Raw genomic sequence first — 17,846 nt, 5'->3', positions numbered from 1 at the left:
CTGCCTTAATTATACAAGTGTAAATACCACACTAGTCTTCATCCCTTGTTCATATGCAATATTTTGATAGGTCAGCAAGTGTTTTTCCGCATTGAGAGGGAAGAAAAATTATTGTTTCCAAAATGTAGCTGATTATTAAGATTAGAGCAGGCAAACATAGAGACAGCCTACAGGAAAGCTTTAAAATATTTTATTACTTTTTACAACAAATGTTCTCAAAGAGTTATGATTTTTCAGCTGTTGGATTGTCTTTGATGTTACAGAATTATATTTAAAAATCGTTGATGCTATGGAAATCATGTTTACAAATGGTCTATTAAGGAAGTTATAAAAACTGAAGGGTTTTGAAATTTTAAAACTTTGTTTGCTGTAACTAGCAGTTGGAAGATATATTTGAGTCAGCATTTTAAAGGCATAGTATGTTTTGGAATTTAATTTTGGCTTCATGCTCACTTTTTCAAAGGTTCACTTATTCTCAGAACCAGAATTCCGTGGTAGCAATAAAGTTTTTGAAGATACTACTAATCAAATTGAAGATTCCTTTTCTGCAAAGTCTTGCAGAGTTTTGGGAGGCAGGTAAGCAGAAGGAAAAAACCTAATTCTCCATTACTGAGTCAATAACCAGTGCATTGACAGTCATTTACAGAGCACCTACTGTGCTTGCATTGCTAGGGTAGGTGCTGGATATCCAGAAGAAAACATCAAATGTTTTCCTAGCTCTCAGGAAGTTGATAGACTAATTGGGGAGATATGACTAACTTGACATAATGGTGAATAATACCAGGTAAGTATTTAAGTGCTAAACTGAGTGGTAGAGGCTGCAATTACAGTAAGAGTCTAGGAGGCAGTGAGAAGAGCCCTTGAAGAAATGGAATGTCAGTTAGGTCTTGAGTCTTAGAATTTTGACTGGACCTCAGGGCTCATCTAGACCAATCTCTGGTCAAATCACAAATCTTACCTATAGCATCCTCCAGGGAAACTTACTACCCTCATTCTTTTTTTCAGGCAGCTCTAATTATTAGGAAGTTTTTCTTCATTATTGTTAGATGAAATTTCCCAATTTGTGGCTTCCCTACATTGGTTATAAGTTCTTATGTCCTTGGTCAAATAGAGCAAATCTTATTGTCTCTTCCATGGGACATGCCGCCAAATATTAGGTACCCCCATAAGACTTCTTTTCCCCAAGGCAAAATTTTTTAGTTCCTTTAACTATGGTTTGGGTTTTCTTTTACTTTTACCATCCTTATTTGGTATAAACAAAGCCAAAATGAAAGGAAAGTGCCCCTGGCCCAACACTGTCCTCTCCACCTTAAAAAAAAAATCTTCCAGGTATAAAGTCTTGCTTTATTTACTTTCATGTTACCCTGTTTCATGTTTCTGGCTTTCATGTTAACCTGTCTGTCTTTTAGAAAAACCAAAGTTTGTAGCAGTGTTCTAATCTCAAGGTTAAGGTTTCTCTGTTCTATAGCAGTCTGTCTTTTAAAAAAATTATTCAGATCCTCAACTCTTACATTTTTTTTTCCTCTCCCACAGCTGGGTTGCTTATGATGGGGAAAATTTCTCTGGTAATCAGTATGTATTAGAAGAAGGACACTATCCTTGTCTGTCTGCAATGGGATGTCCTCCTGAAACAAATTTTAAGTCTCTTCGCTTTATAGATGTGGTGAGTAAACCAATACGAAAGCCAATTTATAAACATGTATAGCTCATGTTACCTATTTTATGTGTCTTAGACTAATAGAATCTAAGAATTGATAGTCTGTGGGGCTAATAGATAAAATTTTATTGAGGGCTCTGTGTTTAAGGAGAAGGAGGAATTTACTAGAGTAGAGGCTCATGCGATCAAGATTTATAGATAGTGGAATAGGCTCAGGGAACTTGAATGATTTGTCCAAGGCCAAAGTAAGTGGCAGAGCTAGGATTTGGAGCTAGATTCTCTGTCCACGCACCTAGCTCGTTTTCTGATAAGCTATGAAAAACCAGTCCTTTTTCTTTTCTTTTTTTTTTTAAATTTTTTTTTAAAATTTTTTTTTTCCACATGCTTTTGAGTTGAAAATTTTTTCTCGCTTTTTCTCCCCCCACCCTCCCCAAGACGGCACACAATCTGACATAGGCTTTACATTTACATACCCATTAAACATATTTTCACATTAGTGAAGTTGTAAGTAAAAATTAAAACCAATAGGAGGAACCATCAGAAAGATGAAACAAAACTCAACTGAAGGTAAAAATAAGTGAGAGAGATTCGACTTCCATAGTTCTTTCTTTGGATGTAGACAGCATTTTCCATCCCAAGGCCTCTGGAGATGTCTTAGATCCTCGTAATGCTGAGAAGGGTTCAGTTTAACATTCTTAGTCATTGCATAACGTGGCTGCTATTGTGTACAAAGTCCTCTTGGTTCTGCTCACTTCACTCAGCATCAGACCACATAAGTCTTCCCAGAAAGCCAGTCTTTTTTCCATTGTATTTGTTGTGGAGCTGGGCCTTACTCAGACTAGTCTCTTAGTAGTTTAGGGCCAGAACTGGAACTAAATGAGACAACTTGGCATCCACCTAAGGAAATGAGGTTGACTTAGCTCTGGCTGGGAAAGGACATTCAGAACAGGGAAGGCATGTTTGTTTATCCAATGTTGTCCAAGCCTGAAGGAAGAACTCTCACTCCTCATGCCCCTCTTATTTTGTACCCAGGTGATCAGGAAGCTTCAGAAGGGGTCTGAACCTTGGTCACTGGAGTCAATTAAATTTTGAGGGCACTTTCAGTACCATTAAGGGAAAACTTGTCTAACTTGCATTGGAGATGAGAGGTGAAATGATATTTTGTTCCTACCACAGTACCATACTGTCTACTTGTTGCTCTCTTCATAGTTAATTTAATCTATGCCATTCAAAAGCTACATAGCTTTGCTTATCTAGTGGAGAAAATTTAGTTGTTCTTCCAAACCCACATCACCCAAAGCCCCCATGCAAAATGCACTGTGTTCACTGCAGGGATTCCTAACCTAGGGTTCATAAATTTATGTGGGTTTTTTTTACTTTTTAGGCAGTTGGGGTTAAGTGACTTGCCCAGGGTCACATAACTAGTAAGTGTCAAGTGTTTAGTCTGAGGCCAGATTTGAAGTCAGGTCGTCCTGACTTCAGGGCCGGTGCTCTATCCACTGCACCACCTAGCTGCCCCTGGTTTGTTTGTTTGTTTGTTTGTTTTTAAAGAAGATACTTTGGTAACTAATATAATTGGTTACTTTTATAATCCTATGTATTTTATTTTATGCATTTAAAAACATTATTCTGAGGAGTCTGTAGGTTTCATCAAATGTCACAGCAGAGGTGACGAAACCTTGACATGGAGTATGCACTGTGGGGAAATCTATAACCAGAAGATTCTGCTCAAGGGATAGGATGTTCTGATTAATTGAATGTCCTCATTAGCTAAGGTTGAGAATCACTGCCTACATTGCTTGAAAAAAAAAGTCTTCCTTTGATGAATTAATAAGATTGCCCACTGCAATAAGTTTAGAATAGTGAACATGACCAAATCTTTTCCTGGGTGTTGATGCTTGAGGGTTATCATTCTGAAGAACAGTTCTCTTTGAACACTGCCATAGACACACATGTAGAAAGAATGGGACAAAATTGGGGAATTTCTAACCCTGGCTGGAATCTGGACCTTGGTAAGCCCCCATGAGCTTGTACTCCAAAGCTTTAGCACTGTTAATGGGGGGGGGGGGAATGGAGAAGAGTTTTCTTTTTTTTAAAATTTTTTTGGGGGGAGGGGAGTTTTTTTGCTCTCCTATTTAGACCTTAAAGCAATGTCCCCAAACTGTGTACCAAGTTATCCTTGCCCCAGTGAACTCACAAGGATGCTGAAGTATATTTAAAATTGTCAACATAAATTCTTGATAAATGGAACAATTTGGTATTTCTTTTGGTTTAGAGGTGCTATGGAAAGACTATTGAGACACTAAGGGTACCAAAGTTTGGGAGCCTCTGCCTGAAGATTTGTTGAGCACAATAAAAGAGCTATGAATAAATAGGGCTTAATTGCTGGAAAAAAAGAAACCAAAAACAAAAAAAACCTCTGGAGAATCTGGCACTGTCAAGCCTGGCACTGTGTATATCTCCATGTCTTAGACTCAAACATTTGTTCCATCTCTGATTACAACACTCCAGGCTGGGCTGTCTTCTGCTGTTTTTCTACTTGCCAGAATATGATTTCATGTGTTTGACATTTTTCTTCTGCCCTCATTACTTGCATTCTGCTACTTGAGCTCGCTCCACAGAAGGTGGTTGGGTCGTCTTCTCCTCTCATTTTCTCTGTGCACTAGCCCAGCCCAAGTGAGTTGCTGAATTTCAACGATAGCACACCTTGTATATAGTAAGAACGCAAAGCATTTTTTAAATTGTGAATTTAGTAATTGTCAACAGAAAGGACTTGGTCAAATGTAAACACAGAAAAACAAGAAACTGGATTTACCCTAAACCTCTAACTTTTACCAAGGCAGAATCAAACAAATTAACAAACATTAAATAAAAGAAAAGTGTTGGTTCTGCCTCTCTCTCTCTCTCTTTTTTTTTTTTGGTGAGGGAAGTGGGGTTAAGTGACTTGCCCAGGGTCTCACAGCTAGTAAGTGTCAAGTGTCTGGTCTGAGACCACAGGGCCATAGTTCTATCCACTGCACCACCTAGCTGCCCCTGGTTCTGCCTCTCTTTTCAGACTTTCCGGAATTTCTGCTGCCTTTTGGTTGTTTTCCTTTTTCTTCTCTTTTTTGCCTTTTTTTAAAAACTGTAGTTGTAATTCAAATGTTATATGGTTTTGATTCTTCTTTCACTATGCACTAGGTCTTTCCATATTTCCTTATAGGCTGTTTATATGTATTATTAATTATTATGCTATAACATGTATTAATATGCCATAATTTATTCAGACATTTGCTAATTATTAGATAGATTTTTTTCTTTTTTTGCTATTTACATTACATCAATTATGAATAGGCCCTATTCTTTCTTTTTGGATAGAATATACAAAGTGATAGCTTTCTTGGGTCAAGATTTTGTTCTGTGACTCATCCCACATTGCCATTCTGTTTTCCAAAATGCTTGTACTAATCTGCACTCCTTCCAACGATTTGTTAGACTGTTTTTTCCTCCTAATTCCACCAACACAGAACTTAGTATCAATTGAATAAACAGATCAGTGTAGTTAAGCTAGACTTAAGGAATATTTATTAAGGCATCCACTGTATGCAAAGGACTGTTGGAGATACAAAGACATCTAGAATCTGAGGGCAGTTGTGAGTTGCCCTCATAGAGCTTATAACTCTAGTAGAGGTGACAGGACATGTGGAGACAACAGATAGCTGATACTCTAAAATGACGGATGCTGATTGCCAAATGAGTGGTACACATAATAAGTAATACCTGAATTCAGAGGAAGTTGAGATTACAGTTGCCTGGGGTTTCTAGGGAAATGTTTCATGGAGGTAAGATTTGAACTGGGTTTTAAAGAATGGATTTGAATTGGATAGTCAGAGTGGAGAGGTGAGTGCCTTCCACTATCATTGAGGTGAAGAGTATGAGCAAAAGTAGAGAATGTATTGTAAATGTATAAGGCATTTTGGGGAGGAGGGCAATTAGACCAGACTGATTGAAGCAGAGGATCTGTATTGGACAATAGTAGAAGATAAGGTTGGAAAGATAGGTTGAGACCTAAATGCCAATGGGCTAGAATGCCAGGCTTAGGAATTCAGGTTTTATTTTATATACATGTGACAGAGAGCTTTTGAAGTTTCCTGATGCCCATCGAGTCATGCATATCTCTGGTTGTTGTTTTTTTTTAACCCCACAAGGCCAAATCATATAGCTTAACTGTATACTAAAGCATAAACTCAGATGGCATAAGTAATTACTGAAAACAAATGGGAGAACAGAAAACAGAAGTTATAAATTCTTCCATGCTGTCTGTGCTTTTGATGATGCCTGGGCTTGTGACAGCTGCATTAAGGTTATTCCTAATGAGGCCTATGGAGAGGAAGGCATTTGGGCTTTTATGTAGGTAGCCTTTATCAAAATAGATATTCTCAGGGCCTTGGTAATTTCAAAGATTACAATGTTATGTGTCTTAACATTCTGCACATAACCTAGTGTTATATGTCTTAACATGTTTCAACACTAAAGACAACACATTCTTTGGAAATGGGAATCATCTATCTCAGAACGTGTTGTCTTTAAAGAGTCCTTCTCCTGTAATTTGGCTCCTGTTGGAAAAGCAGAAAAGATTTCTTTTGAATGGGTTGGCTTGCCAGGCGGACTTGGAGTCAGGAAGACCTAAGTTCAGATGTGGTCTCAGACATTTACTGGCTGTGTGACCCTAGGGAAGTCACTTCACCCTGCTTGCCTCAGTTTCCACATTTGTAGGCTGGAGAAGGAAATGGTAAAGCCGCTCCAGTATCTTTGTCGAGAAAACCCCAAATAGGGTCGTGAAGGTCAGATATGACTGAAATGACTGAAAAACAACAACAAACCTGCATTTCTTCAAGTGGCACGTGCTTTTGAAATTCTCATTTCGTCTTCCTTGGTGACATATTTTCTTCTCACAAAGAGAAACTCTTCTCTATAACGGAAGCAGCACCCATTTCAGCCTAGGCCAAAGCGTAGCTCCGCGTGTGCCCTTGATATAAAATGACAACAGTGTTATGATGATATTAGTTGTTATTTTTATAGCCTTTTAAATTTGCAAAGCATATTTTACCTGTTATCTCATTTGAACCTCTCCCATCAGCTTTGTGAGGTAGGTAGTGCAAGTATTACCCTGATTATATAGAGTAAGAAACTGAGACATAAAAAGGTTAAATGACTATTCCCTCTTCCCCTCCCTGTTTCTTCTATGGCCATCGAGCTATTAAAGTGCTAGAAGTGGGATTGGAACCCAGGGCTCTCCTAATTCTAAATCCAGAAGTCATTCGACAAACATTTAGTAATAATGTATTATGTACATGGTACTGTGCTAAGTGAACTGTTGTATACAAACAGTAAAGCAAAAGAATAGGAGAGATTAGAAACAGATTTTTAGATGCTTCTGTTCATTATTACCATAATTAGCCTCAGAATGAAGGGTTCCACAGCAATTATGGAAATAACATGCTACTCAGCCCTAAAGACCTTCCCCCACTGGTTAAGAAGAAAGAAATAGCTCTGCCTGAGTAGCTGTATTAGTGAAAGTTTTGTTTCATTTTGTTATTTAGTTGTTTTTCAGTTGTGCAACTCTTTGTGACCCCATTTGGGGTTTTCTTGGCAAAGACACTGGAGTGGTTTACCATTCCCTTCTCCAGCTCATTTTACAGCTGAGGAAACTGAAGCAAACAGGGTTAAGTGACTTGCTTAGGGTCACACAGCTAGTGAGTGTCTGAAGCCAGATTTGAACTCATGGAGATGACTCTTCCTGACTCCAGGCCTGGAACTCCCCATTATTATTGTTGTTGTTATTATTGTTATTATTATTGTTAATTTTGAGGCAGCTAATGGCATAGTAGATAGACTACCAGGCCTGAAATAGGGAAGACCTGAGTTCAAATCTGCCTCCAGACACTTACTAGCTATGTGATCAACCTCGGGCAAGTCACTTAACCTTAGTTTGCCTCAGTTTCCTCAGCTGTAAAAGGGGGATGAAAGTATTAGCACCTACTTTGCAGTTTTGAGTATCAAATGAGATATTTGTTAAAAGTACTGAACCACAGTGCTTGGCACATAGTAGGCACTGTGTAAATGATTATTCCCTTCCGTTTCTCTGCTGCCTCCCCTTTTTTTAAAAGGCCGAGTCTCCCTAACTCACCCAGGCTGAAAGGGACTACTCATGTGCCCACTCCTGCTACTGACAGGCACAGTAGCTTTGTCCTATTTTTTTTCCCAACCTGGTGACCCTCCACTCCCAGAGGCTCACAATATGGTGCTGGTGTTAGTCTGAACATCTGATCAGCTTGGCCCACTGAAGCTCGGAATTCCTGAGTTCAAGAGATCTGACAGCCTCATCTTTCCTGGTGACTGGGATTACAAGCAGATGTCCTCATGCCCAGCCTACAGGTACCCTTTAATCACCACCAACCCCATACATGTTGAGTGAATGGGGAAAGAAAAGCATTGATTAAATACCTACTGTATGCCTGCAAGGTGCTGGACATCCAAAGACAAAAATAAGACAGTCTCTGCCCTCAGATAACCTACATTTAATGGAGGGAGACAACACTGTATATAGGGGGATGGTGGCCAGGGAAGGGAGTTCTTGTCTGAAGAGTCAAGACAGGAATAATGAGTAGAGTTACAGAGTAGGCAGTTTGTCAGGCCTTTCCAAGAAGCAATGATAATTCCCATTACACTATTGTTCTAAGAGCAAGGGGGACCACAGCAACCCTCCTCATAAGAAAAAAACACAAATCCTCCGTACCTTAGATTGCATGGAGCAAGACAGAGCCTGTAGAAACTGCTGATCCTAGCTAGCATTCTGCAATCCTCTGACCTATCTTGATGTGCTTGGCAGAATCATTCATTCATTCATCCTTTTTTGGGGGCGGGGTTAGGCAATGGGATTAAATGACTTGCCCAAGGTCACACAGCCAGTTAAGTGTTATGTGTTTGAGGCTGGATTTGAACTCAGGTCCTCCTGAATCCAGGACTGGTGCTCTATCCACTGTTCCACCTAGCTGCCCCCCATTCATCCATTTTTAAGTGTGGCTTATCACAGTGAAAAAAAATCTCAAAGAAAATCTGGTGAGTTTTGAAAATCCTTTTTTTTTCCCCAGAAGGAGGATTTCATACGCATGGTCAATGCATGCAATGGGGAATACACAGATAAGTTTTCCCAAGTCTTGTATTGCCCCATGGCAGTTGGTGGTAATAGGTGGTCTATTAGAGCACACAGCTTTGCTAGGAGGAGAGCACAGAAACTCTGTGATACAGTGAGAAATTTCAGAGAAGGGTCATAATCCCTCTAAATCGATGCTCTTCTGAGCCTGTCTATTCATTTAGCTTCATAATAACCTCATGAGCTGAGTAGAACAAATATCCTCAAACTCCCTGGGCCTGCTCCTTCCTTTTAGAAAGTTGCACAAAAAGTACATCTGGTAACCTGTTTACTTTCACCATGAACTAGCTGTCTGACCTTGGGCAAATCTCAGGGCCTAGGATTTGGTGCTAAAGACACTTTAGAGAGCATGGAGTCCAATCCCCTCATTGTACAGAAAGAGAAACTGAGGCCCAGGAAAGGGAAGTAACCAATCTGACCTTCAGTTACCTCACCTGTGAGATAAGTCAATGAGCATTTATTAAACTCTTAGTATACTATATATACTATAATAAGTGTATGTGTATATACGTATATATGTATATACATGCATATGTATATATATATACACGTATATATGTATATATGTGTATATGTATATATACATACACACACACATATATAATATATAAGTATATATACTTAGCCCAGATACTGGGCTAAGTGTTGGAGTTACAAAGTAAGGTAATGACTTAGGCAAGTATGGACTCTCAGCTCTCAAAGAATTCATACTCCAGTGGGGTCGGCATAGGGCGAGAGTAGAGTCAACAAGCAGACAATTATGTACATACAAGATATACACAAGGTAAAAATGGAAGGCAATCACAGTGTGAAGGGACTAACCCTGGGGAGGACCTGGAAAAGCCTCTCAGGTGGGATTTCAGCAGAATCTTGAAGGAAGCCATGGGAGTTTAATGCTGTTTGTACTACTTATCTCATGAGGTTATTACAAAGCTAAATGAATTAATAGATAGGCTTGGTAGAGCATAAATTTAGAGCTGGGATGTGAAAGCATGCAGTATAGACACTGTAGAAAGCACAAAGGGCCATATAGATGTGTAAGGTATTTAGGGATGGCCTTCATCCAACGTGAATAGGAAACGTTGGCAAGCTTATGGAAACTGGCTGAATCCCAGTTATTAAATAATGAATGAATGAATAGCATTAGGAAGAAAATCCATTATATAAAGAAGATTTCTGGTACCTAGCTAATGCTGCAGTCAATGTCAAGAAATGTTTGACAGTAAAATTTCTGTACAGTTGAAATGGGACAGCCCCCCTCCGCTATACTCGTGAGGTCTGACTCCCACAGTGCATTATATCAAAACCTCCCTGAGAAGCTCCCACTTGCTGAGGTTTTTCCTCTCCATAAATTACGTTGTCAGGGTCTGGCAGTCTTGTTGTTTTCCATGGAAGTTTTTAGCGGCTGGCCCCCTTGAGAAGGCTTGGTTCGTCTGCACTTGTCATGTTAATTTTCTTCAACCTTTAAAATGACACGTGGACTTCTTTTTATTCTGTTGCTGGGTGTTGAGTGCAGCATTTGTGACCACCACAGAGGGCTGCCTGGGGCATGCCCTCCATTAGGCACACTGAGAGGTTTCTTATTGACTATTTTATGCCCAGGCATTTTTTTCTATTTCTATCACAGTTTTCACTCGTTGCCGTGATTCTTATAAAGTGGAAAAACTTATCTGTATTGGATCTTCCCTGTCAAATTCTTCCTGATTCCCCCCCCCAACCCCTTGGCCAGCACCCCAATTTACCTTGCACTTTGTTTGTACGTTTGACATATACTTATTTTGTATATAAAAGACTTTATATACAAGTCTATATATTTACATATATAGACTTAATGAATATATAAGTATTAATATATACATATACAAACTTACATGGAATTTATGTATGTGTGTGTGTGTGTGTGTATATATGTGTATATATATATATATACACATATATATGAGCATATATAGATGTTATGTACATATTGTTTCCCTGGCATAATGTAATTAATGATGATGATGATGGTGATAGCTAACACTGATAGTGCTTACTGCGTGCCAGGCACTAGGCTATGCACTTTACAAGTATTATCTCATTTGATCCTTGTAACAGCTTGGGAGGGAGGTGCTATCGTTATCCCCATTTTTGTTGTTGTTCAGTGGTGTCGTGACTCTTTGCGACCCCCAGGGACCACAGCGCACCAGGCCCTTCTATCCTCCACTTTCTCTCGAAGTCTGTCCAAATTCATGTTTGTTGCTCCCCATTTTGCACATTATGAAACTGAGGCAAATAGAGGTTAAGAGTGGGCTTATACAGCGAGTATATGTATGAGGTGGAACTCGAACCCAGGTTTTCCTGATGCTAGGCCTGGCGCTCTATCCACTGCATCACCTGTCCCCTCCTAAAAACTTCTGGAAGACAGGGTCTGCCTCATTTTTTTTTTGTCTCTCTCTGTGCTTGGTGCCTAGCACAGTTCTTAATAAATGATTGTTGATTGATATGTAAATGATGGCTTTTCTGAGATTTGGAGATAACTTCAACAAAACATGTAAGGGGCAAATCCTTCTGTCGCTCGGCTCACAGAGTGAAGGCCTGGGCTGGCTGGTTCAGTAGCAGCTCTGAGATGGTATTTGCAACTTCAGGAAGGTTTGGTGGAGAAATGGCTGGCCTTATAGACAGGAAGCCCTTAATTCAAATCCCACCTCCAACACTTACTAGCTATGTGACCCTGGGCATGTAATTTTTTTTTTAGCTTTTATTTAATAGTTTATTTTCCCCCAGTTCCATGTCAAAATAATTTCTAACATTCGTTTTTAAAACTTTGAATTCCAGATTCTCTCCCTTTCTTCCTCCTTAGCCCTCCCCCTCATTGAGAAGGCAAGCAATTTGATATAGGTTATACATGTGTAGTCATATGCATGTAATTTTAACTCCCTGTGCCTCAGTCTCTTCACCTGTAAAGTGGAAATGTTGAAAGAGATGGCCTCTGAGGTTCCTCCAGCACTCATACATCTTCTGAGACTCAAGTGTGGTAGAATGGGAAGAGGGTTGGACCTTGAGGTCAAGTTGGAATGCCTGTCCTAACACTCAGTGGTTATGTAGACTTGGGCAAGTCACTGCTCTTCTGTAAAATCGGCAGAATAATACCGGTAGCATCTATGTCTCCGGGCTGTTAGGAGACACAGATGAGATAATGTAAAGCGTGGTGTACTCCAGGCATGTCAGCGGTTATTATGATCAATTCACACAAAGAGATGGCTAGACTTCAGCCGTGCTCAGCCCCAAAGTGGCTCCCCACAAGTATGTTCTTAAACAAAGATTTCCCTTCCTCCACCTAGCCAGACACTGGCATGTGTGTGCACACGCCTGCCGACTACCACACAGGGTCCCTTTGTTGTGAGCAGTCACGGGAGGAAACCTGTGTTTTTTCAGAATTTGAGAGCTTGCAGCCTAATGGTGCCTGAGACTTTTAAATGGCCTAATTAGAATTTGATGCATGGCTAAGGGGAGTTGGGCTCTCACTGGGATGCCATTTTAGCTGAGATTCTAAAAAAGTTAGCTTGGAGTGCCTCCAAAGTACTATAGAAATCCAGGGTCGTTGAGTTATTTCTATGAGCCTCTGTAGCAGTGATGACCCCCTGTGGTATTTTACATGGCCCTCACTTGTCAGACTTAACGCTCCTGATGACCATGCAGACCTTTTCTACTACCTAATGTTCTTTGTTTGCTGAGCCACGAAATGCTTTTTTTGCATGCTTGGGCCTGTCCACATAAATTGGGCAGTTGGGTTCCACACCCATGACATGAAACTTTAATCTGGGGGAAGAAAACATTGCAAGCTTCAGGTGGCTTTTTGATGTATTGTTTATGATCTCAGATGTATTTATCATGAGAGGTTGGTGTGGGATCAGAAGGGTTTCTCTATAATTCAGATAAAAATGAGCAAGTTTCTCTTGGGTCTGTGGGCTTTCATACTACTGGCTGTGCAAGTTTTCCTTCTTCTGGTGTTTCTCTGGTGTTTTTCTTTCCTCTGATAATAATTGAAGCAGGTGTGCACTTGATAATTGTTTTTTTTCCTCACTGCAATTTTTCTTTTGAAAATTGACTTTTGGGGACAGGTATAGAAAGGCATTTAGAAGGTTACTTTAGTCTGTTCTCTGCATGGAGAAATTACTTTGATTACAGCATGCCATGGAACAATTACAGGACCAGCTACAGGTCTTCCCTAGTTAGCATTCTCTGCCAAGACTTTTTTGGTCCATCGTGAAAAATAGCCAAGTTAGACATAGGCTCCATTAGCGTGGATGTTACATTGCTTTATAAATTTCTTTATACCTCAATTCCCACCCCCACCCTGATTTTCTGTGACAATTTTCAAAAGAATTACATGCGTAATTGTCTCCCTTTTTGTTCAGTAGAAAGTCTGTTGCCCATATATTTTCCCTCCCAGGAAACTCTTTATCTGTAGAGTTATTTAAAAAAATCAGTTTGGAGACAAATTATTTAGGTTCTTTAGAAAGAGGAATTTACTAATTGGGTGAATCTGACAGATCTTGTATTTTTATCAATTCTTGTATAGATATGTGCCTATATAACTAGACATAATACATCCATATCCAAGCTACCCTTCATATAAATTCTAATAATTATACTAGAATTAACAACCAAGTATTATCTTTCCTCTTAAAAACAGGAATTTTCAGAACCAACGATAGTTCTTTTTGAAAGAGAAGACTTCAAAGGAAAAAAAATTGAACTTAGTGAAGAAGTGGTGAACCTCCGGTTCCTGGGATTTAACACTCAAATACGCTCTGTCCAGGTTATTGGTGGCATGTAAGCTAATTATTTATTCTGTTTTTTAAGTTACAAAAAAGTGTCACATTGAGTACGCTCTGCGTACTCTTAGGAATTTCTGTTACCTTGGCCAATGTACAAGTCCATCTTGCATGAATTCGGTTTTATGGAGTTTAAAAAAAACCTCACCAAATCAAGTGTATGTTATGGTTTATCTGCAGTCATCATGAGTTTCCCATACCAATGAAATCATGGGTCTGGGCTGCCAAAAACCAAACCAAACCAAACCAAGTATATTGGTGAGTCTTATGAATCATAATGTTGCTTTGCTTACCTTTCGTGACTAAAAATGAATACTTAAATTAGGAAGTGCCCCTTAGGTCTAATATACTAATAACTCTGTTCAAAGCTAGCCATTCATTCATTATTCATAGCTTAACTCTACTGTGTTAGTTGTTGGAAGAAATGCAAAGTTTAGATAAAAGCCAAGTCCTTCTGCTAGACACTGGGGATATAAGGACAAAAGGAGATTCTTGCCCTGAAGAAACTTAGATTCTGCTGGAGGAGCCTGATAGGTCCATCTAGCCTTTAGGTGACTCTTACTTTGCAGTGGAAAAAATAATGAAAATATTTAATTTTTTAAAAAATACACTAGAAATTATATGGTATTTAAGCAAAATTACCTGTAATATACTACATCATGTGCACATTTTTACAAAATATAGAAACTTTCTTGGCTATGATTTAACCACTTGTATACCCTTCCCTTCCAAACCTCCCCCTCCTCCCCAGCTCTCTATCTAGCACTTAGGTGACTCCTACTTCTCTGTGGAAAAAATAATGAAAGTATTTTATGTTTTTAAAAAATGCATTAGAAATTATATAGTGTTGCCTTTAGGCATTATTACTTCTAATATACCGTATATATATATATATATATATATATATATATATATATGTTATACGTATCATATTTCTGTATATTACAAAATACAAAAACTTTTGTAGCTGTGATTGGACTATTTGTATACCTTCTCTTCTACCCCTATCTTCCTGGGTAGGAGAAAACCAGAATTATGATGTTAGGATTCCCAACCCATAGTTTCACAATTAGAAGAACGATGTAAGTTATTGGAGGGTGGAGTGGACAGGAGGAACCTTCTGATGTCCATGTTTGCCTTCTGGAGTGTGCCTTGATTGAGAAGAGTGTCATTGGGCACACTACAAGCTTCAGCCTTCCTTCCAGGGTTTGAAGTAGAGACTATGACTTTAAACAAAAAGGTTCTGATTGTGAGTGATTCTGTGAGCTCTCATATTTCACTGACTATATAGAGTGGGAATGGCTCACAGGGCTAGATGGGCTATTTCACTAAAAGAGTACATGAGTTTTATTGTCTACTTCCCCTTTTGTAAGGGAAATGATGTGTTTTTTCCTTAGAAAAGTATCCTTTAGGGGCAGCTAGGTGGTGCAGTGGACAAAGCTCTGGCCTTGGAGTCAGGAGGACTTGAGTTCAAATCCAGTCTCAAACACTTCCTAGCTGTGTGACCCTGGGCAAGTCACTTAACCTCAATTGCCTCACCAAAAAGCAAAAACAACTCCCCCCCCCAAAAAAAAACAAACAGAAAAGTATCCTTTAGTCTATTGCTTATAGTATAAATCTTTTCAAGGTGACATTTTAGACTATTTAAGAGGACAAGGAAGTGAGATAAGATTTTGGTCTTTTGTTATCTATAATTTGGAAAGATTATTCTAGAAAGTTTTAAGATTCCAACAATGAATGTAATTTGTGTTTCTTTTGATATGAGCATTGTCACTGATTGTAGGTTACCTCTTTACTTTTTTTTTCAGATGGGTCACTTATGAATACAGCAATTATAGGGGGCGGCAGATCTTGCTGTCACCCGCGGACGTACCTAATTGGTATGAATTCAGTGGCTGCCGCCAGATAGGTTCTCTTAGACCTTTTTTTCAGGTATGGTTTTTCCTTTTTCTTTTTCTAGTGTTTTCTATGATCAGTTCTCATGGCTGTGATGTAACTGTGATTGTATACTCTCCCCTCCACTCCTATGTTTTCCTGGCATTCCTTTGACTTCAGAATGTTATCCCCAGCTAATAAGTTTGAAATTGGCTTGAGTCACTTTACGTTTTAGTCTCCTTTCCTGGCTGAGTTGAGGGCTACTCCTTAAAAGTACTGATGGATCATCTAGCCTTAGAACATGGACTGTTCCCAGTGCTCCACCTGTTAACAGGCAGGCATGTTCCCTGCCCCATGGCACTTTTTTCAGGATTGCATCTCATTTCCCTAATTGGAAGAACCCAGGATTCTCTGAGACATGGCGGCATCCTAATTCTCCCTACTTCTCCCTCTACCTCCATCAGGCTCCTGCAAGCTGTGGGGCTAATCAGTGCTATTCCCAATGATGCTTCATTGTTGGTGGTTTCTGTTTTCCCAGAAACGGATCTACTTCAGGCTTCGAAATAAAGCCACAGGGTTATTCATGTCAACCAATGGAAACCTAGAGGATCTGAAGCTTCTCAGGATACAAGTGATGGAGAATGTCGGAGCAGATGATCAGATATGGATTTACCAAGAAGGGTGCATCAAATGCAGGGTGAGACCTTGGAACTGGACAATGAGACTCTCTTGCCATTTCCCTCTAACATACTTCTGCTCCCTCCAAAGGGCGTTCTGTCTGAAACAGCTTATTATATAAGAAGGATCCCTTTTAACTTCCTGAACTAGTTTCATATAGTATCAGCTCTGTACATTTGCGTCATTTTCATTGTGGTTTTTTTCCCCCTTTCTGTTACATGGCAGCAGAAAAAGGAGGTGTTCATATTTGCGCAAGCCTCTTAACCTACTTTGTGCTGTCATCAGTGATGAACAGAAGGAGCTAATAAATACAGATCAGCATTTTTATTTCCCAACTGCAGCTTTTACGGTCAAACAGTTAGTGTTATGAGTTATTGAGGCTACGAGTTATTGAAAGGTGCTGCAAGGAATTCAGCAAAATCCCCTTCCTGGTTTTTGGTCTCACTGGGTTATAAAAAATGTTCACCTTGTTTCTCCTGGAGGGGGAGAAGGGGAAATACCTCCTACTCCCCATCTCTGTTATTATTCAGTCATGTCTGACTCTTTGTGGTCCCATTTGGGGTTTTCTTGGCAAAGATAATGGAATGATTTGCCATTTCCTTCTCCAGCTCATTTTACAGATGGGGAAACTGAGGCAAATAGGGTGAAGTGACTTTCTCAGGGTCACACAGTTAGTATGTATCTGAGGCCAGTTTTGAACTCAGGGAGAGGAGTCTTTCTGACCCCAGGACTGGGGCACTCCCTAGCTGCCCCACTCCCACCTCTACCCCCAAGGCTAAAGCCATTTATAGGCAGTATCTGAACAAGACTGTAAAATAGGAAAGCTCATTCACATTTGTCATTTAAAATTGTAAATGCTTCAGTTTCAGACAGTGACTGTTTGAGCTTAAATGAAAGAAAATGTCAAGAGTCATGAATCAGCTAAAGATACCCAGACTTCTGAAAATGACTCTGAGAGTCATGCCTTAATTTCAGCTGTTATGCTTGAAGGGAAAAAGCCTTCCTTTCTATAAACAGAAGGTACTGCTTGGGCATGCAAAGAAGAGACACACTGAGAAAAGGGATTAGCGAAGAGATTAGAGCCAAAAAGGAGGCCAACATTATCTTAAGCTAGACAAGGGAACTGTGTGCTTCACAGGAATATTGCTCCAGACCAGAACGTTTTGGCAAAGATATAGAACAGCCTTGAATTCAGTCAATAATATTTAGGTTGACTGAGAATATTTCAGCAAAGGAATAACTGTATCATTAAACCCATTCTTCACTTCAGCCTTCATTGAAGAGAATGTGTTTGTATTTCATTTTCAAGCATTTTGGTTTAAACCAGGGGTGGGGAACCTGCAGCCTTGAGGCCACATGTGGCCCTCTAGGTCCTCAAGTGCCACCTTCAAGTTTGGACTCAGTCAAAGGGCCTTGAGGCCGCAGGTTTGCCACCATTGAGTCCAGAGGTGTGATTTTTCTATAGCTTAGGAGAGGCCAAGCCCTAAAGAGTTGCTGTGCTTGAAAAATTCATCACCTGGTGGCCTACTGGTGAAGGACCTACTGAACATAGGTGGGTTGGTCCTTAACAGACAGAAAGCGTGCAGGTTGTCATTGGTTCCATAACATGGAGCATTTCAGGCTT

The 17,846-nt window shown here is 39.7% G+C and overlaps 1 protein-coding gene across 1 annotated transcript in view; it reads left to right on the top strand.

Moving 5' to 3' along the window:
* The window catches only part of CRYBG1 (crystallin beta-gamma domain containing 1), a 274,835-nt gene that overhangs the window by 244,242 nt on the left and 12,747 nt on the right, over window positions 1-17,846 (top strand). The window contains 5 exon segments of the mRNA XM_020976947.2: window positions 464-576; window positions 1,534-1,663; window positions 13,528-13,667; window positions 15,478-15,601; window positions 16,083-16,241. Coding sequence (XP_020832606.2) covers window positions 464-576; window positions 1,534-1,663; window positions 13,528-13,667; window positions 15,478-15,601; window positions 16,083-16,241 — 666 coding nt within the window.

This window comes from Phascolarctos cinereus, unplaced genomic scaffold (genome assembly GCF_003287225.1).
Source record: "Phascolarctos cinereus isolate Bilbo 61053 unplaced genomic scaffold, phaCin_HiC Scaffold_5;HRSCAF=322, whole genome shotgun sequence".
Classification (NCBI taxonomy): domain Eukaryota; kingdom Metazoa; phylum Chordata; class Mammalia; order Diprotodontia; family Phascolarctidae; genus Phascolarctos; species Phascolarctos cinereus.
The sequence above is the reverse complement of the archived record's forward strand: the minus strand, read 5'-3'. Positions and strand labels throughout refer to the sequence as shown.